Consider the following 27,263-nt stretch of genomic DNA (forward strand, 5'->3'; position numbering starts at 1 on the left):
CCGACGTCACCGGATGTTATAAGTAGGACGCACAACGCCCGTAGCCTCAGTTGTAGTTTTTTCCCCCAGAACGTGTGGCACCAAACTAATGCCAGTATGACCACAGAAAGCCTTGCGGAAACATAAGCTGCAATCGCATAAGAAATTCTGTAGCAGGGCAGGTAGGGAGGGAGCGATATGGAATACGTCGGACCATCCCATCGAAAGAGCATTACCAGGTAAGAGTAACTTGTCCTTCAAGGGGATTGGGTCCTCCGACGTATTCCATATCTATGACGGACTCCCAAAGCAGTACCAAGGTATGGAGGAGGGGAAAAATAATTCAGAATATAGAAATTTAAAATGTCCAATCAAATTGCAGAGTAAAGGACCGCCTTGCCAAAGGCCAGATACTGCCCATGGATGGAATCTAGGGAGTAGTGTCGTACAAAAGTATGGACCGAAGGCCAAGTGGCTGCTTCACAGATGTTTCGAATAGGAACGGCCCTCTGCAGGGCAGTAGAGGCAGCCATACTCCTCTTAGAATGGGCCCATAAGCCAACCGGTAACATTCAGAAATTGCCAAAATAATCCATGTAGACAAAGTCTGCTTAGTAACAGCTTGTCCCAAACGCCTTCCAGCGTAACCTCTAAAGAGCTGATCGTCCACTCTGACCCGGGACATGTGTGAAATGTACAAACTTAAAGCTCTCCTAGGATCCAACCTATAGAGCCTCTCCTCTTCCTTACCAGGATGCGGAGGAGGATAAAATGCCGGAAGAATGACCTTCTGGCTTAAATGAAATTCCGAGACAACTTTCGGAAGAAAGGAAGGACGAACTCCAAGGACAACCCTGTCCTTATGAAACACAGTGAAGGATGGCTTAACTGAAAGTGCCTGCAACTCACTCACTCTGCGAGCGGAAGTGAACACAACTAAAAATACAGTTTTAAGGGTTAACAGACTCAGGACAAGAATGTAAAGGCTCCCATTAGGAATTTTAGAACAAGGTTCAAATCCCAACCAGGCACCTGGAAAGGTGATGGCGGAATCAAATTAGTGAGCCCTTTGAGAAACTGAGAAATTAAAGGAATTTTGAAATAAGAACACTCCTCCGACAAGCACTTAAATATGGACAACGCCGCCAGGTAACCTTTAATGGTACCCACTTGCAGGCCCTTGTGGGCTAACAAAAGCAAAAAAGAACGAACCACAGGAATGTCACATGAAAAAGGATCCACATTCTTAACCCTGCACCAGTCGCAGAACTTTCTCCAATGGCAACGGTACAGGGACTTGGTTGCAGGCCGTCTGGCCGAAAGCAACACCTCCATCACATCTTCAGGGAGGTCCCAATCCTTATACCTCAACCTTTCAGAAGCCAAGTGTGAAGGTTGAGGGATCTGACCTCTGGATGGAGAACCTGACCCCCCCCCCTCCCGTGAGAGCAGATCGTCTCGGTAGGGAAGACGACGTGGAGGGCAGATGGACAAGTCGAGAAGGTCCGGAGCAATGAGGATCATCCGGGAAACGAACCTCCGCAGCACTTGCGGGATGACGGGGACTGGAGGAAACGCGTACAGCAGTGGGAAGGACTACGCCACCACGAACAAGTCTCCAAAGGCTCCTCTTGGAAGAAATTCCCGCGAGCAGAACCTTTTGCACTTCCGGTTGACACTGGAGGCGAAGAGATCCACTTGAGAGGTCCCCCAAAGGGCGAAGATCTCCAGGAGAATCTCCTCAGCCAGCTCCCACTCGGGAGAGATCATGCTCTGCCGGCTCAGAGCGTCCGTCGTCTAGTTTTCGTCTCCGGCCAGATGAACCGCTGAGATCGAAATTTCCTGCTGGATAGCCCAGAACCATAGCTGCATCGCCTACCTGCACAGAGGAAGTGACCCTGCCCCCCACTCCCCCTTTTTGTTGAGGTAGTGCACGGCCACTGTGGTGACCGTCAGAATCAGGACATTCTTTCCTCACACAGTCAGGAGAAAAGCCTTCAGAGCAAGCCTGACGGCCCTCAGCTCGAACAGATTGATAGAGTCTGGACTCCGACAGAGACCAACGACCGCTGACTGTCAACTTGTTGCCATGAGCTCCCCATCCCATGAGGGATGCGTCCGTCATGGTCGTCGCCTCCGGCCAGGGTAGCCAAAATGGAGCCGCCCTCATCAGATTGCCATCGACAGCCCACCACAGAAGGTCCTGGGCGACCGAGGGCGGCACCTGAACGGGGTACGACATCCTGCCAGAGGACTGTGACCACTGCATCTTGATAGCCTATTGCAGAGATCTCATCCGCAACCTGACCTCGGGCACCAGAAGAATGCAGGATGCCATGAGGCCGAGCAACCTCAAGAACTCAAACGCCGGGAGACTCTGGGCATGCTGAAACTTGTGCACCATCTGCTGAATGTAATGAGCCCTCACCTGGGGAGGAAAACACGTGCCCCAGGGACGTGTCAAGCACTGCTCCGATGTACTGGAGCCGCTGAGTTGGCGTCAAGTGGGACTTCCTTAAGTTGAGGGAGAAGCCCAGCTTGTGAAGGGAGTGGCAAGTGAGGGACAGATGATCCGGGACTTGCTCGGGAGAGCACGCCCTGATCAACCAATTGTGCAGGTAGGGATAGACGTGAATCCCCCTTTCCCGAGATACGCTGCCACCACCACCATGTGCATGGTGAAGACCCTCGGGCGGAGGTCAATCCGAACGGCAGGCCCCGAAACTGAAAGTCTGAGTCGCCAAAGGTACTTCTTGTGCTTGGGATGGATCGGTACATGAAAGTAAGCGTCCTTGAGGTCGAGAGACACCAACCAGTCCTGAAGTTGAAGGGCCTGGAGGACTTGAGAAAGAGTAACCATCTTGAACTTGTCCTTCCTGAGGAGCTTGTTCAAACCGCGCAAGTCCATGACGGGTCTCAATCCCCAGTCTTTCTTCGAAATCAAAAAATAAGGGGAATACTATCCCTTGTTCCTCTCCGCTACAGGCACCAGTTCTATGGTGCCTTTCTCCAGCAGGGATTGCATTTCCTGCGCAAGGAGCGGATCCGGACTCTTCAAAGAGAGATTCCCTGGTGGATTGTCGTAAGGCCTCTGCCAGAAAGGAAGACAATAGCTGTGGGCTATGATCTCCAGAACCCCACACATCTGAAGTAATGGCACGCCACTCTACAAGGTGCTGCACCAGCCTTCTCCCAACCAGCGAACCATGGCCTCATGACTGAGCTGAAGCGGCTGCGGCAGTGCCTGAGGGCAAAGAGGCAACTGCCCGAGCGGCTTTGGCACCTCGAGTACCCTGTTTTTCACCTCTGATACTCGTACTGTGGCCCCTTTGACTTGCAGCTCCTCTCGATTTACCAAAGGATGAGTAATATCGAAAGGAATGTCCCCTCCATTGCTGTCCCCTAGGACGAAAAGGCGGAGGTTGGTGAACTGCAGCGCACAACGACTTTGCTGTTGCCAAAAAGATGTACACCATCAAAGGGCATGTTGAGGAGCCGGGCTTGCACATCCGGAGCAAACCCCCAACTTCCGCAACAACCACACAAACCTGTGTATTACGGTGCTCGCCGCCATGGAACGGCTGACACAATCTGCCATGTCCAGACCCGACTAAACGGACTCACACGCGCATCCTTGCCATCCTGTAAAATAGCAAGAAAACCACCCATTCATCCCCTTCGGGAATATGTTCAGCCGCTAACGAAATACAGTTCCACAGTGAAACGTGACAAGGCACACACAGAGTTGGCTGCCTGTAAAGCCATACCCCCTGAAGAAAACACTTTCTTTGCCCAGCCATCCAAACGCTTGTCATTCCTATCAGGAGGGATGGTAAGGTACGACGCCTGCTTCGCTGGGGCCATAGCCACCTGCACCACCAAACACTCCGGAGTGGGGTGCGTGGTCAAGTAACAGGGGTCGCTACTGGCTGGGCGGTATTTTCGCGGCAAAGAATTGCTCACTGCCGGGTGACTCTCCGGAGCAGTCCAAGCTGCTGCCACCCTTCTCTGCAAGGCCATATGGAATGGCAGTACCGGATCAGTTGGTGGACCTTGGTCAAGGATATCCGTCAGGTCATCCTGCAGAAAATCCACTGGTGGCACTGACTACCCCACGTATTCCGTGACCCTCGACATAAGGCGCCAGTACGAGGACTCGGCATGGGTGCCAGGATCAGGCCTACAGAACTCCACCTCCCGAGAGGTGTCCAGACCACTGGCGTCATGCACCGACTGACGCAGGTCTTCAATCTGGCTATGAGCAGACAAAATCTCGTCAGGTACCTCCTCAGGAACCATACCTTCCTCAGACCCTTCATCCACCTCAGAAATATAATCCAGAGGCTGGAATGAGGGCACAGAAAAAGGGACAGACATTTTTAGCCTTGGCCAAACCCTTTCTAGGGGGTTCCACCGTGTTACGCGGTACCTCTGACAAAGCAGCCTCGAAAGGCATTGATGGAATCGGTGTCGAGCCGACGGCTGCGACACAGTCCTCGAGGGCGGAGCCCCGAGCGTGTCCTTCGACAGCCTGGGCGCTGAAGGAGTCGACTGCTTCCTCGGAGGCAGAGCCTCGAGAGAGTCCCTTGACAAGGGGTCGATGTCTTCTTCCAAGACCTCACAGGCTCCGACAGTCTCGAGGGCGTCGAGGACCGGGACCTGGAGAGGGCATGTCTAGAGCGATCCACCTTGTCCGATCGAGACCTCGAAGGTGCTTGATGATCGCGCCGACCACCCGAGCCCAAAGGCGTGCGAGTGGTGGCTCTAGCACGGTCACGGCTGGCGTCTTTTGACGGCACAGACGGAACAGAGCCCTGTGACTGAAAAATCACTGTCTCCTGACGAAATTAATCCCATTCTGCAGGAGTGGAATGTTTGTTGGGACAAGCCACCTGCCGACGGGCGGAGTCCTCGGACGAGGAAGGCAACCGATGCCGGCGCTTCCGTGAGTGCCTCGAAGAGGCAGAGGAATGGCGGACCTACTCCTGGAACAAGACCCACCCCGGACTTAGGCCGACGATGCGAAGAGTCGCCCCTCGAATCGTCAGTCGAAAGCCCAGTGGATCTTGACTTCTGGGGCTTGGCCACCTTACCTACAGGAAGCTTCTTACGCTCCTGCAAGGCCTTCGATGTAAGCGACTGCCAGTCTACACAGTCATCCGTGTCGTAGTCCTCACCGAGGCACCAGAGGCAGGCGTTGTGCGAATCCGTTAAGGACATCTTGGACCCGCAGTCCCGACACTTCTTAAAACCCGGCTGCGGGGTGGAAGAAGACGAAGACATCAAGGAAATATTCACAACAAACAGGCTCGAAGAACCGAAAGAACAGAACTCAGAAGAACCGAGGCACGCAGAGATCTCCGAAGCGAGCACATATGCGGGAAAAAACGGAACTGAGGCTACGGGCATCGTGCGTCCTACTTAGAACATCTGGTGACGTCGGCTCGAGGGAGGCCCTCGAGGACAGCGTATCGACGCAGACGCCGAAAATCTTCCAAAGCAGCACAGCTCTGGGGTTTACTGTCATAGATATGGAATACGTCGAAGGACCCAATCCCCTTGAAGTCTTATATGGATAAACTGCTGTTTCCCAGAGCAGTAAAGTGAAATTGCCGACTTAAATTTGTAACTTTCTAGACACAGCACACACTATTTTACAATAGGGTGCTGGAGGGGTTACCTATTAGCCCCCGTGTCTAGCTTCTCATGTAACATTTTCTTATATTACCCTTTTCTCACTGAAGGACTGGTGGCAGTGGTTTTGTTTTTACTACCGTGGTGTGCATTTACCGCGGGCTGTGGTCGCAGCTGCAGTAAAGCACCCATGGGTGCCATTTTTGTCAAAATGGCAAGGTCTTTTTTTGTCATTTCTATGTGGAAAGGTCCTTCTTGAGATTTACTCTGCGTGCCAAACCAGGTTTGGTCCCTTTGTTTTGCCAGGATTCACGAGTGAAGCCCGCCTCTGGCTCCATGGTGTCTGGGGTAGGCAGGAAGGAGTGAGGTGGCCAAAACTCCCTGTGCTTAGTCTCCTAGGAGACCCAAATGCGCTCTGATGATTGGCTGGCTGACTGTCCGGCAAAGACAGCCACCCTGCTGTGTGACTGACAGCTTGGCTGGAATGAAAGGTGAGAGAACTGTATAAAAGGCAAGTCTTTGGCTTGGAAGGCAGAGTCGACCACTGGACGAAGGAACCAAAGAAGAACTTTAAGAGGACGCCTGCTGCACTGCTGAAACACCAGGTTTGCATCGGCAGAGAAGCCCCTGCAAGGATGAATTCTCCCCTGGAGTTGGTGGGACCAATCAACTCCAAAGTAAGCCACCTGGACATCCATCTCGGAGCTGGTTGAATTTCCACAGAGTTGCTGCTGGAAACCGTAGAGACAGGGAAAGGAACACCAGTTTGTGTGTTGCTTTTAAGTTGGCCAAGAGCTCCAGGAAGATCCTCCGGACTCCCAGGAAGAAGGACTGACCAAGCCTGAACCCGCTCAACAGAGTACGGGACCCTAGTAGCAAGGAAAGTCCATCTCGACAGCCAGGAACCACAGTGTTGCTATTTGCGGTAGACGCAAGGAGCTGAAACACTGAACAGCCACTGAAAGTGAAGTTTGCCAGTTGCACGTTTTGACTGAACCAGTGCAGGAGTCCTCCGATGTCCTCACTCTTGTCCCCACCAGTGAGGCCCAGGAACAGTGAGATCTGCAGAGCTGCACAGGAACAGGAGTCATCTGCTGAATCCCTTCATAATTTTAAAAAGGTACTGTACAAAGTCTAAGAGAACTTACCTCTTGCTGTAGAGTTGCTTGCATCTTCTACTAATCACAAGTTTCACAGCTTGTCGCCCTACATTGATTCATCTTTTTCTTCAAAGACTTAAGCAAAGTTTGTATGCAGTTCCCTTTGGGACCACTACACACAACTAGGACTACAGGTGTAAGCAAAACCAACCTTTATACATTTTTGGTAGCAGGGCTGAGCAGCCAGGCTTATCTCAAGAGAGAATGTGAGCTGTAATAAATAATACAATCGCAGGTGTTCAAATAAACTCTTACACTCAAGGTTTTTTTGTTAAAAACCTATTAATTTATTTAACTGTCAGTTATAAAACATTCATAACTTATGAATAAAACATTCATATGGAAGCACTATAATCACACACAAATATACTTCAGTACTATACACTTTAAGTTTCTAAGGCATTCAGATTACTTTGAAGGAGGAGCAAAAAGGCATAGGTTATCAGAACATGGAAAGAATACAGTTATTTGTTAGGCAGTGCAGATATTTTTAGTTCACCAGAAGAGTCAATTCAATAGGCTAAGCCAAAGTCAATGGGCTAAAGTCTTGGATAGGACAAAGCAGTTCTAGTAGATCAACGGAAAAGTCTCTGCAAAGGTTCTTAGGAATAGTTTGTAGCAAGAAGAATCATATGTTGGGTCACAAGCTGATTAGGCCTGTAAGTTGGGAAAGTTTCAAGCACTTTCACAGCGAGAGGGAAGTACTCAGTCTGATTTTACAGTACCTTTACATGTGAAGAAAAAGATGCAGCTGGCAGTTCCTGAGGATCGCGCTGTTCCTGGGCCTCAGTCGTGGGGACAAGATGGAGGACTTCAGGGGGGGGTGGGTTGTGGGGGGGGGGATTTCAATTCCAGTAGCTGTAGTCAAACCCTCTCCCTGGTTATTTGGTTTCCTGCAGCACCCTGAGGAAAATACAACCAGCTCAGAGAATGGTATACAGGTGGCTTAGTGTTGAGTTGATTGGTTCCACCAACTCAAAATGGAGAAGTCACCCTTGCAGGGCTTCTCTGTCGAGAGGAACTTCGCGATTCAGACCTGCAGCAGGGCTTCACCGGGCAAACCAACGGTCCAGAAGTTGCAGCAGCAGTCCTCTTCAAGCTCGTCTTCCATTCTTTCGTTCCAGTGGTCGACTCTGCTGCCTTCCAAGCCAAGAGATCACCTTTTATTCAGTTCTCTTCCATTCATTCCAGTCTAGCTGTCTCTCACCCAGCAGGTTGGCTGTCCTTGCCGGACAGTCTGCCAGCCAATTACCACAGAGTGCATTTGGGCCTCCTAGGAGACTCAGCACAGGGAGTTTTGCGCATCTCCCTCACTTCCTGCCCACCCCAGACACTCGGGCGCCATAGGCGGTCTTCACGCCTGAAGCCCGCCAAAGGCAAATGAAGAAAGGAACCAAATCTAGTTTGGTATGCAGAGCAAAACTCTAGAAGGACCTTTCCACAAAGAAACGGCGAAAAAAGAAGAATGGGACCGTTTTTACAGAGGGGGCTCAGACGCCATCTTGAAAAACATGGCACCCGCGATTTAACGCTACCCAGTGTTCCCGGTCGGGAAAAATCATGGTAGTTTGTTGTGAAACCACTGCCACCAGCCATTTCGATAGGAAAGGTTTGACTGCTACACGAGTATCTAGACACAGGGGATACTAAGTAACCCCTCCAGCACTATATTGTAAGATAGGGTGTGCTGGATCTAGGAATTTAAAAAGACTAGTAAAGTCAATTTCACTTTACTTACTTTGGGAAACGGTAGTTTATCCCAGAGAAGGTATGTAAACCTTGGGAAAGCCTGAAAAGGTTTCCCTGTGCCACTGCACTGAGGGTGCTGTGTGACACATGAAAAGATGATGTCTATGGAGTTGTCTAAAACTCCATAACCAAAGAAAACACAAGAGTAAAACACATTTCAAAACAAATGAGTGCGGAAAAAGGGTCACACTCTGTCCAGGTAAAAAAAGCAAGTCCTCAATATCCAGCAAAGTTGCTGGGGGTCTCTAAGGTGAAGGGAATTAGCACATTTAGGAGAATGCTCCCGAACACCAGTCACTCTACCAATTTCTGTAGTACAGGCCTATACCAAAGGTCGGACAAGACTGGTGTAGTCTCCCACAGGGTTACTACATACAATCTTGCCTAACAATCACCATTGTGGTGCAGTCATTACAGTGAGAAGCCAAGTACTGCCCCCCCCCCCCCCCACGCAAACTGGCTGTCTTGCAGGGCAACAGTTCAGACGGGCGTATATGGAACTGCACCACTAAGCCCCTTTCTCCTGGTGTCCACAGGTATTGAGGGCTGGATTGGCAGCCTCAGGGCACTCATCTGCTGTCAGCCGCCAAGAGGGTAACGAAGCTCTTCCCTGCACAGCGCTGCATCTCGCTCGGTTCCTTAAAGGAAGGAACGCTACTTTGTAACAATGATTGTAGTGATTGGCAGCATCATGGGTCCACACAAACATTCAAAAGTGCAAACACAGCTGTCTCTTCAGATCCCAGCTCCCCTTCACCTAAAAAGAAGCATTGCAGAACCTCTTTTGAGGGTCTCAAATTATCAGAGAGATGGGAGAAAATGAGGGGGGGGCAGAGGCAAGGCAAAGACCCTAGCCTTCCACCCTCTCCTCTTCATAGTCTTAATCTGCCTCTTCTTCTCCCACCTAGGATAAGGTGTCCAAAAGAGACCAGGGGCAAATACGTTTACAGTGAGAGCACGGGCAATATTTTGGAACATGTGGCCACACAGATTGAGTGATAACCAACACCCCAATACAAAACCTACCACCAAGCAGTTTAAGTAGATAGTAAACAAGGGCGACCCTCTAATTCCAGATGTGAAGCACTAGATCTTAGACCGGCAGGAGCCTCATCATATATCATTACCCATATTCTGTAGTAGGGTCCTTCCCCCTCTGCCAAGTACCACCCGGGACCAAGTAGTAAGGTAAGTGCCTTTTTTGCCAAGTACAAGTTAGCAAAGTACATAGGTACGACCACTGGCATCCAGCACCACGGCCAGCTCAGCCTTAACTGCCACTCTGTAGAACACTCACACAGGCAAACGCTCTACATTCCAAAGAACACATCACCTGCACACCAACATTCTGACGGGCAGAAAACTACATCTCCTCCTCCGTACATATTAAAAATGCAAATGAAAAGCGTGCAACCAACCTGAGTGCGTCTACAAAACTAGAACTACAAAACGCACGGTCAAACACAATGACCTGGCACATTTCTAAGAAACCATTCATGGCCAGTAAATGATAACCAGGAGCCCTAAACAAAATCACCAAAACTCCACCTAAAAACAGCAACGTTTCCAAACACCTGGACAAACCAACCTGCAGTCCATAACCAACTAAACCACTACAAGCACCATGTGCCATCCTACACCCCTCCTTACCACACCACCAACGCACAACAGCAGCAGAAATGAAGTTCACTGAAGTAACAAAAGGACCACTATAACTGTCCCACTAACCGACAGATTATCAAAAACACAAAATTCCTTTTAACCCGGGCTGCCACCCCAGAATCCTAGGCCTGCCACGCCCAGGCACGAACCAAACGCTCTTCCCTAAGCAACAACACAAACGACAAACACGCGGTCGGACAAAAACACCACAACTAAACCACCCCTAAACAGCCAATTCCAGGACCGCGCCAACATTAAGAATTGGCAATACATAACCCCATGGGGAAAACAAAATCAGGCCAAACATGAAACCAGGAATTCCTGGACTACCACAACCAGATGATTACACACCAAAAACTCCTCCAACTAGAATATGAACCACCAATACCAACTAATGCGAAATAAACAGTTACTGCATCACCTAGACTCACATTCAAACAAGCCTGCAGCAACCGCCACCAACATGGTCAACACTACATGCAGAATGAGGCCACCAACCATACATTCAAAACTAGGCAACACCAAACAACCACCTTGACCACACAAATGGCACACCAAACCATGCGCCCAAAAGAACAAAACGCATAACCCGTGTGACCTATCAGCAGTGCTGAAAAACATAAGGCACATGGCACATTTCTGTGCTATGGCCCAAAATAAACCTGCCAAAAATGACTCCGGGCAGAATGCAAATGCACCTTAGTTCCTGTTGCCAGAATATCCTTACCCAAAATCCCAGAGCATCTCACTGCACAACATACCAGGGGGACAAGAGATCCTTACCCCAAAAACTTACAGCACATCACTGCACCCTGCACTCAACAAAACATGACACGACAACAAATGACATTACTCCATCACCCTAAGCCTAACCAAATTCCCAGGTGGCGGGGACCTAAAGTACTTGCCAACCCATGTAAAAATAATAAATACCAAACGAAAAACCCACAAGTCCCAATACCTGTAAAGGAAAAAACATTTACACAACCTGAGTTTTAAATACAATGAACAATCCTGTGGAAACCCCAAAAGATGTCCAAAAATATGAGGGAGACAACTGCCAAAATCCCTAATATGAGGCCACAACACCCACAATCCCACACGACAAAACAGTAAAATACAGGCCTCAGAAACCTAACACTTACCCAATCCAAAATAACATTTCCTAAACCCACCACAAAAAAGGGCCATGACAGAGCACGACAATAACAAAAATAGAATCCGGTCCCAACCCCAACATATCCAACCAAAAGGCTACTCCAACCCAAAGTCAAACCTGCCAGGGTTCGTAAACCATGACCAGAGATCTAAGTCGAATTGCCTCATCCTGCTCAAAATGCACAGAGACCTGTTGCAGACTTTGGCAGGAAGCCAGTCTGCCTGCCTCCCGGCATATGCCACAGTCTGGGGAAACTGCCCTTCCTGCAACTCCACCACAGCTTGTGCTTGCCCACTCGACATTGAGCTAGGATATCCGGGTGACGGTCCTCGATCCTTGCAGCACCAGCGTTCGCAAACAGGTGCTTCACTTCAAGCCGGTGATGGCGCTCAATCCTTTGAGCACCCATATCCCAAAACCGGAGCTCCCGCCAGGCCACCAATTCCCATTACAGGACTTGAGACAGCCGATGTGTCCATTGATTTGCCCGAAGTGGCATAGGATCTCCTCCCGCCTTCGGTGCATCGACCACACGCACACCAACGCCCCATAGGATGACGTTGCTGCACACCTCACCCGCTGTGTGACATTCCTCCACCAACAATGGAGGGGCACGTACTGCCACAGGCCGACAAATGCTGGTAATCACCCCTAGGGCATACATCTCCAGGACGCCACAACTGCCTCACACTGACATCGGCCAGTCAGACTGCCTACCCGACATTGCCTCAAAGTTCTCCACACTTGGCAGCACTTCCATCAGCTGGCTCCGCCTGGCCGGCCAGCCCCGCCCAATGCATTGGCTCCCTGCAGTACTCGCCGCACCAAAGCGACTCTGCCTCCAATGTCTGCCCAGATGTCGACCCCGGCCACTCACCAGCTCACACGGCCCCTGCACTAACCGGCCTGCAGTCAGCTGTAGACTCCTGTCACCAGAGTGTGGGGTGACCCCGGAAGGACCCCTGCTCGCGGCCCCCTCCTTCTGCCAGCAACTCCTCAATAGTGCATTCCCTCAGTGTTCCTGGAGCCGCTGTGTAAGCCCCTGCTGGCCCACCTGCCGGCCGGTGCAAATGAATGGACTGTTCGGGGACAGTGGTCGAGTAGGCTGCTCCCTCTCACAGCAGACCAGCTTGTCGCCAAAATGTAGTAGGGTCCTTTCAACTCTGCGAAGTACCACGCTAGGACCCAGTAGTAAGGTAAGTGCCTTTATTGCCAGGTACAAGTTAACAAAATATATAGGAATGACCACTAGCATCCAGCATCACAGCCAGCTCAGCCTTAACTGCCACTCTGTAGAACACTCACACAGGCGAACGCTCTACATTCCAAGGCATGTATAACCTGCACACCAGCATTCTGACAGGCAGAATACTACATATTCATGAGAAAACTGTATCCTTTGAGGGGGCGAAGACCAGTCACTTCCCATTTCTGTGGAAGTCAGTGCACTGTTGTTGAGTCAAACCGTCCAACCTCCGAAAGTTCCTGGGGAGGCAGTGGTACAGAACCCCATTGATAGGAAGGTAGATGTCCCCCTAAGAAAGAATGATGTTGTGTCCCATTTGTCACTGTGGGCTGACACGTATGGCTCCTATATATCCCATCACTTTTGGAGGACATTTAGGAGCTGTATACAAGGAGGAAGGCTCTGAAGGTCATTCCTACTTGGCACAATGCAGTATCAAGAATAGTTCCCGTTTGACCCAAACTTCCATGGTGCACTGCAGCGGCTCAGTCCAAGGTTTCCTCAGTGGCAGCCTGTTGACACCTCCATATGCAGGAATGGCAAACGACTAACAAAACAGACCTCTCAGAAGGTGGTGGTGGCACTCCATCTCCCCTTCCTGGGCTCAAGGTTACTCTGTGAGCAGCTCAAACAGAAGCTTCATCGGGTGCACAAAGAAGAAACATTCTGGAACTCTAAGACTGAAGCAGAACTCCTGGGTCTTATAACCACAGGACTGTATTCTGGTGGTTCCAGGCTCCATATAGTGGTGCAGGGATGCTGGTCTCCCCATGATGGGGTCTAGTCATTCAACTAGATGCCATGCATCGAGCTCTCTTGGTTAGGACACTGCTGTCAGGTTGTCTAAAGAGTTTGAACAGATGGTTGAGGGCAAAGAGGGAATGGGATTACCTTCTCTGGCTCGGATTTCCGTTTGGTTGAGTTCCTGGGCAGATAAGAACTGGTCTCTGGAAGCCTCTCACATCTGAGGGATCAACATCATTTTGTGCAATTCCCTCAGCAGGATTTTTCCTTCCTCCCATAAACTCTTTCTAAGCCCTGCAGCATTCTGATTGGTAAACTCCACTTCTGCTTTACTTAAGTGGAAATATTTGCTTCATCTCACAAGCACAAGCTTTCCCTGTTCTGCTCCCGAAGTACAGACCCACTGATTGGGCAACCAACATTCGAGCCATCCCTTGGCCAACCAATTTCATCTAAATGTTCCCCCCTATTCACTGATCTCCTGAAGTAGCCGACCCAAACAAACTCCTGTATTTATTGTTCCTTATCACACAAGGTGGGTCCTGGTTCCCCCTCCTCCTCCAGTTGTCCCCTCCACTCCTACACTCCAGGCTGCTAACTCAGGTTCTGCTAGAGGACTTGATGCTAGTCAAACACTGGCTTTGGGTGGCCTGTATATAGTTAGGGGCTCCTTCGTGGTGCAGCACTCCAGGCAGCCCTCTACTCTCCACTCCTATAGTGGGCACTGGGCTTCCAATTCGGTGTAGGGCGGCCAAGTTCTCTCCTTCCTCTAGAGTGTTTCTGTTGCTATTGCCAGGCTCTTGCAGAAGGGTTTTCAGTTAGGCCTCCCCTGCTCAACATCCAATGGTTGATAAATCGGGGCACACAGGACCCCCTGGATTGAGACAAATTCAGCTGACAACTCTGCCAAACTGCTTCATAGCCTGTCCATTACTTGTCTGAGGAGTAAATCCCTGGTGCTTCCCTGGGACCTGGCGCAAGCATCCCAGGCTCTGCAGGGTCCTTCATTTGAGCCTCTTCTGCTGGCAGATTTGAAACATTTAACGATAAAGCCCACCTTCTTAGTTGCAATCACTTGGGCGAGAAGAATCGGGGAAATAGGGGCTCTGCTCCCCACCTGGTTGTCACACCAGAAGCCTTCACCTTATGCTGGGACACCTTTTAGGCCACATGTGTCTCCATGTTCCATGGATCACAATAGATCATTCTGCTTGCTCTTCCCCTAGACCTATCGGAAAATGATGGGGCATCTTTGGAATATCTTTTTTTTTTTTGGTCATTTATTATACGCCTATGCACATGGGTCTCAAGGCGCAACAAGGCAGGTGGGGGAGCACGATCCATCTAGGCCTTGTACATTCACACCGTACAAGTAATCCAGAGACCGGTTTCAAGCGCTGATCAGGGATTCAAACCAGTGTTGCTCAGCGTGGTCTTGCCTCCAAGACTTGCACGTTGCCACAGAGCTATTTTCCCAATCATCTATTCTCTAGATGACAGATCAGTTCTTCAACTATCTGGACAGTATTTCTCAGTTCAGTCCGTTTGTGACTTCAGGGTGTTCCAAACAAGGGTCGTAAGGCCTCCTCGCTGTCAATCACTAAGTGGCTAAAGGCTACAGTTGTCTGTAGTGTATACCCAGTGAACATGCCTATATCTACCCTGCATGTCTAACAGACCAAGATACAATAAAAACTGCACTTACCGTTGTACTCACCGTGTGACGTGTCTTCAGTGCAACCTACGGCTCAACTTTACATTAGCAACGATTTGTCTATGTGGCGGGTTCAAGGGCTAGAACCGGAACTGCTGCGGGGGAACAATGGGAGGACAGACAATGCTCCCCCTCATCCCCGAAAGGAGGTTATCCCACTCCCAGGTCACAGGAGCCAGTCTGGGCGGAGTAGTTGCAGGACGGGGGACATCTGTCACAGAACACTCTTGTTCACCTTTGAGTCAGCGGCGGTTGGAGTACATCTAGCATGGGTGCACAGCACCGGGGGAACGGAACAGGGCAAGTGGTTGTGCCTGAGGCTCGCTGCCTATGTGCAACAAGCGAGCCACTACCAGCATATGGAGGAGGCCCCTGAGGTGGCAAAGCAGCTGTCGATCCCCCCCCACCCCCCTTGAGGTTCTGTAGCAGTCTCTGCGGTAGCAGACATTCCAACAGGACCAGAGGAGGTCTGTTGTCCTTCGGGGCTGGGAGGGGAGTGATGACGTAGACTGGCAAGGATGTAAGGATGCCGTGTCATGTGGCCGATTGTTGTGGTGCTTGCGTTTGCAGCACCATCAGAGGAAGGGATGTTCCTGTGGTTAGCAGAGAGGTCACCTGTAAGGAGATCCTACTAGCCAAGAGACGATTTTTGGTGGCTGTGTCCGAGGGTCGGACACTGGTGCAGGATATGCTGTGGTAGGGGAGTTACCTCTACAATGCCGAGTGTGTCAAAAGGGGGGCTGGTTAGCAGATGACATCTGCGCCAGGTGCCGACTGATTTCTACAAACATACAGCAATTGGATTTTGACCTTTGTTCTTGGTTTGTGGACTCTGACAGGTTGCACTGTGGTGAGGAGCAGCAGTAGTAGTAGTAGTTTAGTGTGCCGGGTGGGGGCTGGTGTTATTTTTGCTGTGTGGGTTAGGTCGTGGCCCTATTTGGTGGGCTGGTGTCCTGAGGGTGGTTGTTAGGGAGAATTTTCAATTCTGTGCCAATTTCCTTGAACCTTACAGACCCCTAGCTCTTTATCTGGACTTTTTAAATTTTACTCCCGAGTGAGTGGGACTTTTTTTCTCAATCACCCATGTGTTTTCCTGACAATGATTTTCTATGTTCCTTACTGTTTTATGGAGTCTGCTAAACTCCATAGGACTCTGCTTTTGCATTGTGACAAACAGCACCTTTTGTGCAGTGCCTTGGACGTCTCTTAATGTTTAACTACATTTTATTGGATGAACTACGGTTCCCAAGAATAGTAAAATGACCCCGGTCTTACTTACCTTTATTTTATGGGTCCAGCACACACCACCTTATGTGGAGTACTGGGGGATTACCTAGCAATTCCTTTAATCCATTCCTCATGTAACATTTTGTTACACCAACTCACTTGAATGGCTGGTGGCAGTGGTTTCTTTTTTACTACCTAGTGACATGTATCTGCAGGCTGATACCTCCGCTGCAGTGCTGCATACAAGGGTGACCATTTTCAAAAAATGGCCCATCTTTTTTCTCCATTTCTTGTTAGTTTCTTCTAGGCTTTTACTCAGTTGTTTGCTTCAGGTTTGAGCCCTTTGTGTAGTTTGCCTTTTGACAACCACCCTGCTGTGTGATTGACAGCCTTGGGCTGTGAATGAATGGGAACTTCCAAAAACCTCGCCTTTTTTGCAACTAAGCAGAGTCAACCACTGGAGGACAGAATCCGAAGCAGAGGATAAGAAGACGCCAGCAGCACCCTCCTGGACCACAAAAGTGCGTGGTGAAGCCCTGCAGCTGTGCTGACCCAGTTTTCAAATCGACAGGGAAAACCCGCAAAGGACAACTTCCTCCCTTAGGCTGGTGTGACCCACTATCCTCGAGACACTATTTTGGCGCAACCCCACTGACTTGCTGCGTCTTTCCAAGGCTGCAGTAGCACAATACCTGGGTTACCCGCAACCACTTGTGAGTGCATGGTCTTCTGAAGTCTGAATCCGGCCAGATCTTCGCAGGCATCCAGAGGACCCTACAGAAGCAAGAAATCGGCGCCCAGAGTCCCCTCACCCTAGTCAAGGACCGAAGGATCAAGGAAATACTAACCAGACCTTTTTGTTCTTCGTTGGCGCTGAGAAAAAGGCACCAAAACCACAAAGAGATGCAGAATCGACGGAAATCCATTGCCATCGAGTCCCTCTCTCGAGTGCTGCTGCAGGAACCCACCAGACGTCATCCTTTCGTCATCATGACCAAGGACCAGGAAAAAAAGGGTCTAATGCATTGCATCGTGAAGGCAACCAGCTGGAACACTCTTCATTTTCAAGTTACTGTGGGGTTTAGGGTATTTTATCCTTTTGCCATTTGGGGTGCTTCTTACCTTTGGGAATGCGAGTTAACCCAACACCAAGATGACCTCAACTTACCTGCATTGGCCTTACAAGCTCGTGCTTTCTAAAGGTAACTCCTCTTGAGTTCCTGTGATTTCTCTTTTGAACACCGACTATTTGAGAAAACGTTTCTAAGAGGAAGAGCATCAGAACTTTGACTTTGCCCATTGACTTTGGCGGTCCTGGCTCCCTAAAGGCCTCCTTCTGAACCTATTGGCTTTGGCAGTGCTTGTTCCCCTACAGGTCTCAAATGTTAAACACTTTAATGCTGGGATAACCGACTGCCTGCAACCCTTTGAGATAATCTAACTGTTCTTATAAACTATCAGTCTGTTCTAACCCTAACATTTCCTTCCTGAGAAACTCAATATTGCAAAGGTGATACTATAAAAATGCTAAACTGACCTCAAATGACGTCACCTCTGGGTTCTGGAACAAGTGTAACATATGAATGGCTTACTCACCTGCTTTATTGTTCACTTTAATTGAATCCCAACTTGGGATTAATGTAACAGCTAATTACTGCTTTTTAAAGAATGCTTTAAATATTTGAGTGTATAAATAATGTATTAAAACTTTTAAGTGTGTAAGTATTTACTTGGATATCTGTATTCACTGGTTTCATTGCACAGCTCTACAGCTCACATTACCCCTGTTAAGATAAGCCTGGTGCTCAGTCACACTACCAACTTGTGCAGTACAGTCCTATATTAAAAGGTGGGTTACCCAATACCAATGAGATGAGTCTTGTGTAGCCCCACACCAGTTGACTGGAAAGGTCCTTCTAGAGTTTGTCTCTGCGCGCCAAACTAGGTGTGGTCCCTTTGTTTCTATGCTTTTGGCGGGCTTCAGGACTGAAGACCGCCTCTGGCGCCCGAGTGTCTGGGGCGGGCAGGAAGTGAGGAGGTGCCCAAAACTCCCTGTGCTTAGTCTCCTAGGAGACCCAAATGCACTCTGGCGTGATTGGCTGGCTGACTGTCCGGCAAGGACAGCCACCCTGCTGGGTGAGTGGCAGCTAGGCTGGAATGAAAGGGAGAGAACTGTTTAAAAGGTGACTCTCTTGGACTGGAAAGCAGAGTCGACCACTGTAACAAAAAAACCAAAGACGAGCTGGAAGAGGACGGCTGCTGCAACGCCTGGACCGTTGGTTTGCCCGGTGAAGCCCTGCTGCAGGTCCGATATTGTCACGTTCACCTCGACAGAGAAGCCCCTTCAAGGACGACTTCTTCGTTTGAGTTGGTGGGACCAATCAACTCGTAAGCCACCTCGATACCATTCTCGAAGCTGGTTAGGATTAACCAGGGGGAACAACACCAGCTTGTGTGCTTGATGAACAGCTACCCGAACTGAAGTGACTCCATTTTGTCAGCGTTTTCCGACGATTCCGTGCAGTGCAGGAGTCCCCCCGACGTCCTCCCTCTTGTCCCCACGACTGAGGCTCAAGAACAGAGACATCTGCAGGAACTGCCAGGAACCAATGTATTCAGCTGCATCTTTTGCTTCATACTAAGGTACTGTGCCAACCAGATTGAGAGCATGCCACTCTCGCAGTGAAAGTTCGCAGAACTTTCCCAACTTACAGGCCTAATCAGCTTGTGACCCAACATATGATCCTTTTTCATACAAACTGCTTTTGAGTACTTTGGCAAAGTATTTACTGTTTACTTCAGGAACTGCTCTTTCCTATCCAAGACACTAGTCCATTGACTTTGGCCTATGCCTATTGAACTGAAGAGTCCTCTAGTGAACTAAAACTATTTGCACTGCCTAAGAAACTATTTGTGATCTATTCTGCTAACTTCTGCCTTTTACTCTCATTTGAAAGTAACTGAAATGCCATTTTTCTCCTATTTCAGGGGAGCCTAATTTGTTCAGAAACGTATTGGTTCAGTACTGAAGTGTGTTTGTGTATAATATTAAGCTGCCTCCTTCTAGTGAATGTTTTCTAAATGATTGTGTAATACATTAATAAGTGTTTTACCAAGAAACCTTGAGTGTAAGTGTCTACTTGAACCACTGTGATTGAAAGACCTCTGTGCAACTTCTTTTACCGCTGATATTCCCTCTTGAGATAAGCCTGGCTGCACAGGTCGCTACCACATTGTAGTACAGACTTATAACAAAGGTTGGTTTTGCTTACACCTGTAGTCCCAATTGTATGTGGTGGTCCCAGAGGCTACTGCACGCAATTCTGCCTAACACCAAGTACAGTCAATTTCACTTTACTGCTCTGGGAAACAGTAGTTGATCCCAGAGAAGGTATTTAAACCTTGGGAAATCTGGAAGACTTCCCTGTGTCACTGCACTGAAGGTGCTTTGTGACACAATTGTAAAAGATGATGCCTATGGAGTTGGTTAGACTCCATAACCAAAAGAAACAAACACAGAAAACACATTGAAAAGTTCAAAGTCTCAAAGTTTAGCAAAAGAGCCGGAGGGCTCTAAGGTGGGAGGAATTGGCACATTTTTGAGAATTCTCCCTAACAGAGAGAGGGTTGTAGGAGAGGAACATAGAAATTGTAGCACACTTATGTTCCAATGAAACACTGACACACTATGTAGAGCATGCTCATGAATATTCCCAGTCGCCAGGACGGGAAAAAAAACGGTTCCATTTTCACTTACCAACTGTATTTCTCCTCTAAACCAATCACTGTACTGTGGGTCATACTGCCCTCAGCCAATGACTGCCCTCCCCCTAAGCCCCTCCTCTCGCAGTCCTCTTCAGATTTGCTAAGCACGTACAGTGGCAATATGACCAAAAGAGCCGCAGAGGGGTCGGAGGGAGGGTTTGCATGTGAATCCATGCCAGACCCATGCTGGAGAACAATAGTTACAGGTAAGTAACTTAATCTTTCTCCGGCATGGGGTCTGGCATGGATTCTAATGCTCATGAATAAAGAATACATAGCAGTACCACATCACACAACCACCGGAGGTGGCAAGGCTCAACAGAAGCAAAACTCTTGCCTCTGGAACAGACTCACCTCAAGCAAACAGGTTGCGTAGCACTGCTTGGCCGACCCTAGACTCCTCTCTGGAATCCCTGTCGACGCAGTAGAACCTCGTGAAGGTGTGCATAGACATCCACGTACCACCCCTGCAGATGTCCAGCAGGGGCACACCAGACAGGAACCCAGTTGTCGCAGCAATCACTCTGGTGGAATGGGATCTCGGGCGGCCAGGCAGCGGTCGGTTGGCCAACCGATGACATTGTGTGATGCAACCGGAGAGCCACCTGTAGATGAAAGCATTGGACAAGGCTATCCCATGGTTCATAGGACCAAAGTTTACAAACCGTTGAGGCATCTTCTGAAAACTCTTTGTGTGTGCCAATTAGAACTTCAGAGCATGAGCAATGTCCAGCGAGTGCAAGGCCCTTTCAGCTGGTGACGAAGGATTTGGAAAAAACACAGGTAACACCAAAGGCCCGTTGAGGTAGAATTCCTATGAAACCTTTGTTATGAAGGAGGGGTGCGTCCGTAGCACCACCCTCGATTCATGGAAAGTCAGATATGGCTGTTTGCAGGACAGGGTCTGGAACTAACCCACCCTCCTGGAAGAGGTGATGGCCACAAGGAAGCCCGTTTTTCACGAGAGCAACTTGAGAGGGGTCTGATGCATAGGCTCGAAGGGAGATCCCATGAGCCTTGACAGCACCACGTTGCGTTCTCACACCGGGGCAGAGCCTTCACCAGCGGGAAAGATCGAAACAGTCCTTTGAGGAACTCCTGGACGAGATGGTGGGACCAAAGAGAAGATCTTCCAGGAGATCTGGTGTAGCGGGAGATTGCCAAAAAATGCACCATGATAGAGGTGTGCGCCAGCCCCGCCTTGGCCAAGGACAACAAGTATGGAAGAATCTGCGGGGCCGTGGCCCTCAGAGGGGTGAACTTCCGCGACTGGAACCATGTAGCAGAGTTGACGATGCTCTGGCCTTGGCTAGCACCTCCCTGCAGTCCGCCAGCACCTTGTATCCTCCAAACTCTAGGGCTGCAGGAGCCAAGCCCTCAGGTTCAGCAATCCTGGCACATGATGCAGGATTGCACCTCCTTCTCCGGTGAGCAGATCTGCAACCACTGGCAGCGTAACCGGAGGAGACGCTGACAGGCTGAGAAGGTCTGGGCACCAAATCTGCCTCTACCACACCGGGGCAAGAAATATCATCCTGCATCGGCACGGTTTGAGTTGACTGATGACTTGCAGTAGGAGAGGCAACGGGGGAAACACGTACAGGAAGGCCTTCCTACGGAAAGGGGAACGCGTCCCCCAGGCACCTCGGCTGGTGGAAACTGCTGGCAAATTTCTGGAATTTTGGAGTTTGCCGCCGTCACAAACAGATCGATCTGGGACCTGCCCCACTTGATGAAGATGCGGTCCACCGGGTCCTGCTGAAGCTCCCACTCGTGGCAGGGGCGAAACTCCCTGCTGAGGGAGTCAGTGATGGTGTTCTTGACTCCCGCCAGGTGAAAGGGGACGAGGAACATCTCTTGTCAGATGGCCCAGTGCCACAAGCTCTGCGCCTCTTTGGAGATAAATTGTCCCCGCCGATTCCTGATGTAGAACCTTGTGGTGGTGTTGTCCGTGAAGATCCTCATCACATTGCCCTTCAGAGATGGAAGGAATGACTTGAGGGCCCAGAACACTGCACGCAGCACCAGGATATTAATGTGGAGATCCTACTCCTACGGCAGCCACAGGCCTCTGGCGTGCAGACATCCGGTGTGGGCTCTCCAGCCCTCCAAGGAAGCGTCCGGTACGGGGGTTAGGGGGTTTTCGAAACCCTGTGCTCCGTGCAATGTTGGGAGTGCACGCCCAACCATCTTACCGCCCGACAGAACTAGTCGAGAGGGATCTTTTCGGCAAACATTCCGGACACTCGGATCCAGTGAGCGTGCAGGAACTCCTGAAGAGGTCGCATCCGCAGCCTGCATAGCCGGATAAGGTAGATGCACCACGACATCATGCTGAGCAGCAAATTTATGCCCCACACCAGTGACGAGAGCTGTTGTACCTTCCCCAGCACAGACGCCATCCTCTCCTCCGAGGGCGATGCTAGGCAGGAGGCTGTGTTGAGCCTGGCACCTAGGAACAGTGCGTTCTGTGAGGTCATGTGTTGTTGCAGTAACGGAGTGAGAGCGGTTATAGTCTGGTCTTGGTGTGGTGGGACAGGGTACTTTGGTTATGTCAGAGTGCCTGTCATGTCAGCACGGAATGTATTGTCGTGGAGCGTTCCGATGTAGGGTTCCAGGGCTGTCAGGGCTGACAGTTAGGGGGAAGGAAAGGAGCTGGCTGAAAGGTGTGGGGTATGGACTAGGATACAATAAAGCATGATTTACCATTGCACTCACCATGTGACATGTCTTCAGTGCAGCCTAAGGAACATCCTTACGTATTTCTTGGGCCTATTCCCTTTTCTGGTGTGGCTCCCCAGAGATTTTCCATGTCTTGGTCAGAGGCAAAGGGAGTTTCTTTTAATCAACATTTGTAGGGCTGGCACCCGATTTACCGGAAATATATTTTTTCCTCACTACCATCTTTCCCTCCGAGGTCTGCCTGATCGTGCCTTTGCCAAGGTGGTCCTGCAATCTGTGCTTGGAAGTTGGTGATTTTTTGTTGCTTATTATTAAAAAGTGTGCTGAGTTTTGAAGTACCTTTAGGTCTGTATTTCAGTTTGGTTTGATCTCTGACCATTGGTATACTTTCTTAGCGAGGATTGGGACAAGGATGAAAGTATGTTGTGGTAACAGTGATTAACAGCTGTTCATTTTCCATAAACCTAGTCCTACCTTCATCACAGCCATCACACTCCTCTCCAGCCCGGAATATTGGATTGCCCTGACTCATTGGATATATAGAGGACGACTGAAGGCAAGACTAAGCTCATGCAACCATGCAGGGTGTTAAGTAAGAATTAGTGCAGTCACACTGTGCGAGACTACACAAGACTTATCTGCTTGGTATTAGGTAACTGTAACGCTCACCTGATTCCCGTAGAGGCGCCGGTCTTGACTGGGCGTATACCGTACCTTCAAAGGTGATGTGTAACACACGGCTGGCTCTTTGGGCTGGACCTCTGTGCACTGTATGTCTGACTCGAAGGGTAAGATGTCTGCAGATAGAAAATATGGGATTAAGGAACTGGGTTATTGAATGTCTCTCTCTTCTTCCCTTTCTCTTCTCCTGTAGAACCCCAAAGGTTAACGCTCTCACCTTAGGTAAGTGAACGCCGTGCTCTCCATCTGCCTCGGGGCTGGGTGCTGTAACCAGTTTCTTCACTGGATAAGGGGAGCAGGCCTCTTGACTTCAGAGGACTGCTGTCCGTCGTTTACTGCACGAACGGTAAGTTTCGAGTAATTCTAATGTCTTTAAAGTCTTTAGTAATGATGTTTCTTGTTTTGCAGGGTTCCGGCGATGGCGGATGACGGGCTGAAGTGAGTTGAAGATGGAGCCCGTGTGATGAATAGAAGCGCCTCGAAGCACGTAAGTAAGCGCTTGTTGCCTGCTTCACGATGCGCTCTAACTGTCTTTTTATTTTGCAGGTACAAGTTCGGAGCGGCTGCAGGGTGCCGGAATACCCACTGGGTTAGATGTGGAAAGGAGTAATGGCACGTGAGTATTAAAGTTCCCCAATGTCTTTAAACGCACCTTGTTTTGTCTTTCAGATGCGGGATGCAGCGCCGAAGGCCTCCGGAGCGTGCAAAGAGTTGGTAAGCTTTTGTCTTTCAGATGCCGGAATGCAGTGTGAAGACCTCCGGAGCGCACGAAGAATAGGTAAGCCTTTGTCTTTCAGATGCCGGAATGCAGCGCGAGGCGTTGGTGACAGCCGATGGACCAGGTAAGTGAAGAGCTGTCACTGAAGACCGTAATGCTAACCTGTTCTTTCTTGTCTTTATAGGTGTTGCTGAAGACTGGATTCAGGATGGTAAGCCTTTTTCCTTAGGCCCAGGATCAGATGCAGAAGACACGATGAGCGTTCTGCTGCAGAGGATGCAGAATAACGCAAAGCAAGATTCATCCATCGGGTGTGGTTTAAATAGCCTCCTGTAGTGCTTAGGTGTCTCCTTCCACAGCCACGCCTAGGTAAGAAAAGAGTTCCTGCTTTCCAGAAGAGTTCCAGTGTTCTGAATCTAGGGAGTGGCTCCTGCCCCACCCAACAGGACAAGTAGTTCCAAACAGAAGAGGATCAGAGGCTCAACTGGCAGGCAAGTAAGCAGCATGGTCTGCTGCAGGTAAGTCCACCCAAGCATTATGAGCCCGGCGCTTCCAGCGCTGGGACTGGGCATATTTATGAGCCTGGTGCCACTGGCGCCAGGACTGGGTCCAAAAGGTCCCAATTGGGACTGGTTGGCACTCGGAACCTGGGTTATGGATCTGCTTCCAAGGGAGTTGGGAAAACCCTGACCTTTTGGAAGCAGAGATCATGACAGTAACCCACCTTTTGGTATAGGTCTGTACTACACAAGTTGGTAGTATGACTGAGCAGCCAGGCCCATCTCAGAAGGGGTAACTGTGAGCTGTACAGATGAAATCAGTTAATACAAGTAACACTTATACTCAAAGTTCCAGTTATGCATAATTATTGTTGTATTATCCGTTTTGAATAAGCATTCTTTAAAAAGGCAATTTGTCTTAACAATTCAAGTAAGCTTTGGAAATACTTTACAGAGTCAAAGCTGGTGAATATTCTTTAGATATGCACAATACACTTCTCCTACACCCTGAAGGGACTTCATTTATAAGGATAGTATTTGTATTTATATATCAGACCAATATACTTTGTAGACTCAGGGTTGCAGAAATAAAGTGGTAGGGAAAATAAAAAGGTTAGAACAGATTCTTTAAAAAAAGGTGAGGACAACTAGATCCTCCAATAAGTCTAGGTAAGCCTTTCCCAGCAGTAAAAGTACTCAACGAGCGACCACCCATGGAGGGACAAGCAATGCCAAAGTCAATGGGCCTCATTACAACCCTGGCGGTAGCCGTGCCTGTCACACAGCCATGGCTGCTGTTGGAGTTGCATTTTTTCCAGCCCCTGGCAATGGGGACGTACAGGGCCATTCCGACCTTGGTGGACCTTGTATCTCTCCATTGCCAGGGGCTGGAATCTGACTCCCTAAATTCTCCAACACAAGGGAAGGGGAGGAGTGTTAAAAAAAACGAATGGCCAGTCAGGACCATGAGGAAGGGCAGATTGAGGTTTAGCAATAGGTGAACCATGGTAATATGGGGGCCTCAGCTTTATGGCCCGCAACATGGGGCTGAGGAGAACTAATTTCAACACTTGACTCCAAAACCGGAGTTTGTCAGATGTATACCTGCATGGCTAGATTCAGACAATAATGCACTAGATCCAGAGTCTCAGCGAGTCAAGATTAAAAGGGATTCCACTTGTTACTAAAATATTGACATACCAAATACATACCTGTGTGGCGAGGCTCAGCACCTGCTGCACCAGTTCCTGCGTCTCTGTGGGCTTCTTCAAGAATAGCTTCACAATGGCTGTAAGTAGCTGTAACTGAACCTATAAAGTCCAGAACAAAACCTTGTCAGACCGTGGTACAGATACACATCACATTTTCAAGCTTCACTGATGGTTAAAAAAAAAAAAAGATAAATGATATATACGCAAAAATGTTACTTTCCTGTAACATCAGTTTTTCTGGATGGGGTTCAAACAATATATTTCTACCTCCGATTTTAGAGAGTGCCATATTATCCAACTGCTGCTCCAAAAAGAAATTCAGGCTCTGCCTGGTCGCTGCCCTTCCATTCATTTTCATATTAACATTACTATGCAAAATGGTACTGCTAATGAGGACACAAAACCAAGAGGTGAACTCTCAAAGTTAGATAAATTGTAGTAAATTACTACCTGCATCATTGCAAAATGTATCTCGAGGCATATTTTAGGGTTCTTTGCCGACTTATGCTGGAAAAGGTAACTGTTCTTTAGGTTGCAATAGATTTAATATACCCAATCCTCATAGGGAGCTAACCAGAACACTTTACTCCAGCACTTTGGTCACTTTTTCAAGGCAAACATTGGAATAATTAACTTTTTCATACAGCATGGTAATGCTTTAGATAAGACTACTCATTGCTTCATCCAAAAGGGTAAGGTACTAACAAATCAGGCTTCACCTAAAACAATTGGCTGCACCAAAGTGCAGCATAAGATGGTTATAAGCTTGTATAATTGTAACGTTTTAAAGCTTCTGTTTGTTTCGATTTTATATTGATAATCAATTTTGTGATTTCTTATTTATGTAAATAATCTCCTTGTAAAGTGTCGAATGAAATAAGTATTAGTTGTATTGTGAATTGAAAAAAGTTGAATAAATTCAGCTAAAATTCAATAAAAAAAAGTGCAACACCTATTATCTGGTTTCAGTCCTTACTGGAAACCATAAACTGATGTCCATGTGACTGATTTACAGTCGTGAATACTGCGTGTTACCAAAGCATTCTGAACTGGCAGACGCGTCCCTCCCAAGTGGGCATGGATGAGCCAAACTTATGAAAGAGGGGTGTTAGGGAGATTTATCCTTTTCGTGCTCGTTGGGGACCATTTTCATTTTTGTGCCATTTCCCTCCAACCTTAAAGAGCCCCAGCTCTTTTGCTGGATTTAGGACTTTTTAATTTTAACTCTTGAGTGAGTGGGACCTTTTTCTCACACCCTCCTGTGTTCCCCCCCCCACCCCCTTCCCCGACTAGGATGTTATGTTTTCACTATTTTTGGAGTTTGATAAACCACATGGGCATCTACTTTTTGAACAGTGACACACAGCACCCTCAGTGCAGTGGTTTAAATAAGGAACAAGTTACTTACCTGTAACTGTTGTTCTCCAGCATG

At 49.0% G+C, this 27,263-nt stretch overlaps 1 protein-coding gene across 1 annotated transcript in view; it reads right to left on the minus strand.

Annotated features, from left to right (window-relative positions):
* AP1B1 (adaptor related protein complex 1 subunit beta 1) overlaps window positions 1–27,263 on the minus strand; it is an 896,137-nt gene that overhangs the window by 505,101 nt on the left and 363,773 nt on the right. The window contains exon 11 of the mRNA XM_069619269.1: window positions 25,832–25,930. Coding sequence (XP_069475370.1) covers window positions 25,832–25,930 — 99 coding nt within the window. The remainder of the gene's footprint in view (window positions 1–25,831; window positions 25,931–27,263) is intronic.

Source organism: Ambystoma mexicanum, chromosome 10 (assembly GCF_040938575.1).
Source record: "Ambystoma mexicanum isolate Mex_15411 chromosome 10, UKY_AmexF1_1, whole genome shotgun sequence".
NCBI classification, from domain to species: domain Eukaryota; kingdom Metazoa; phylum Chordata; class Amphibia; order Caudata; family Ambystomatidae; genus Ambystoma; species Ambystoma mexicanum.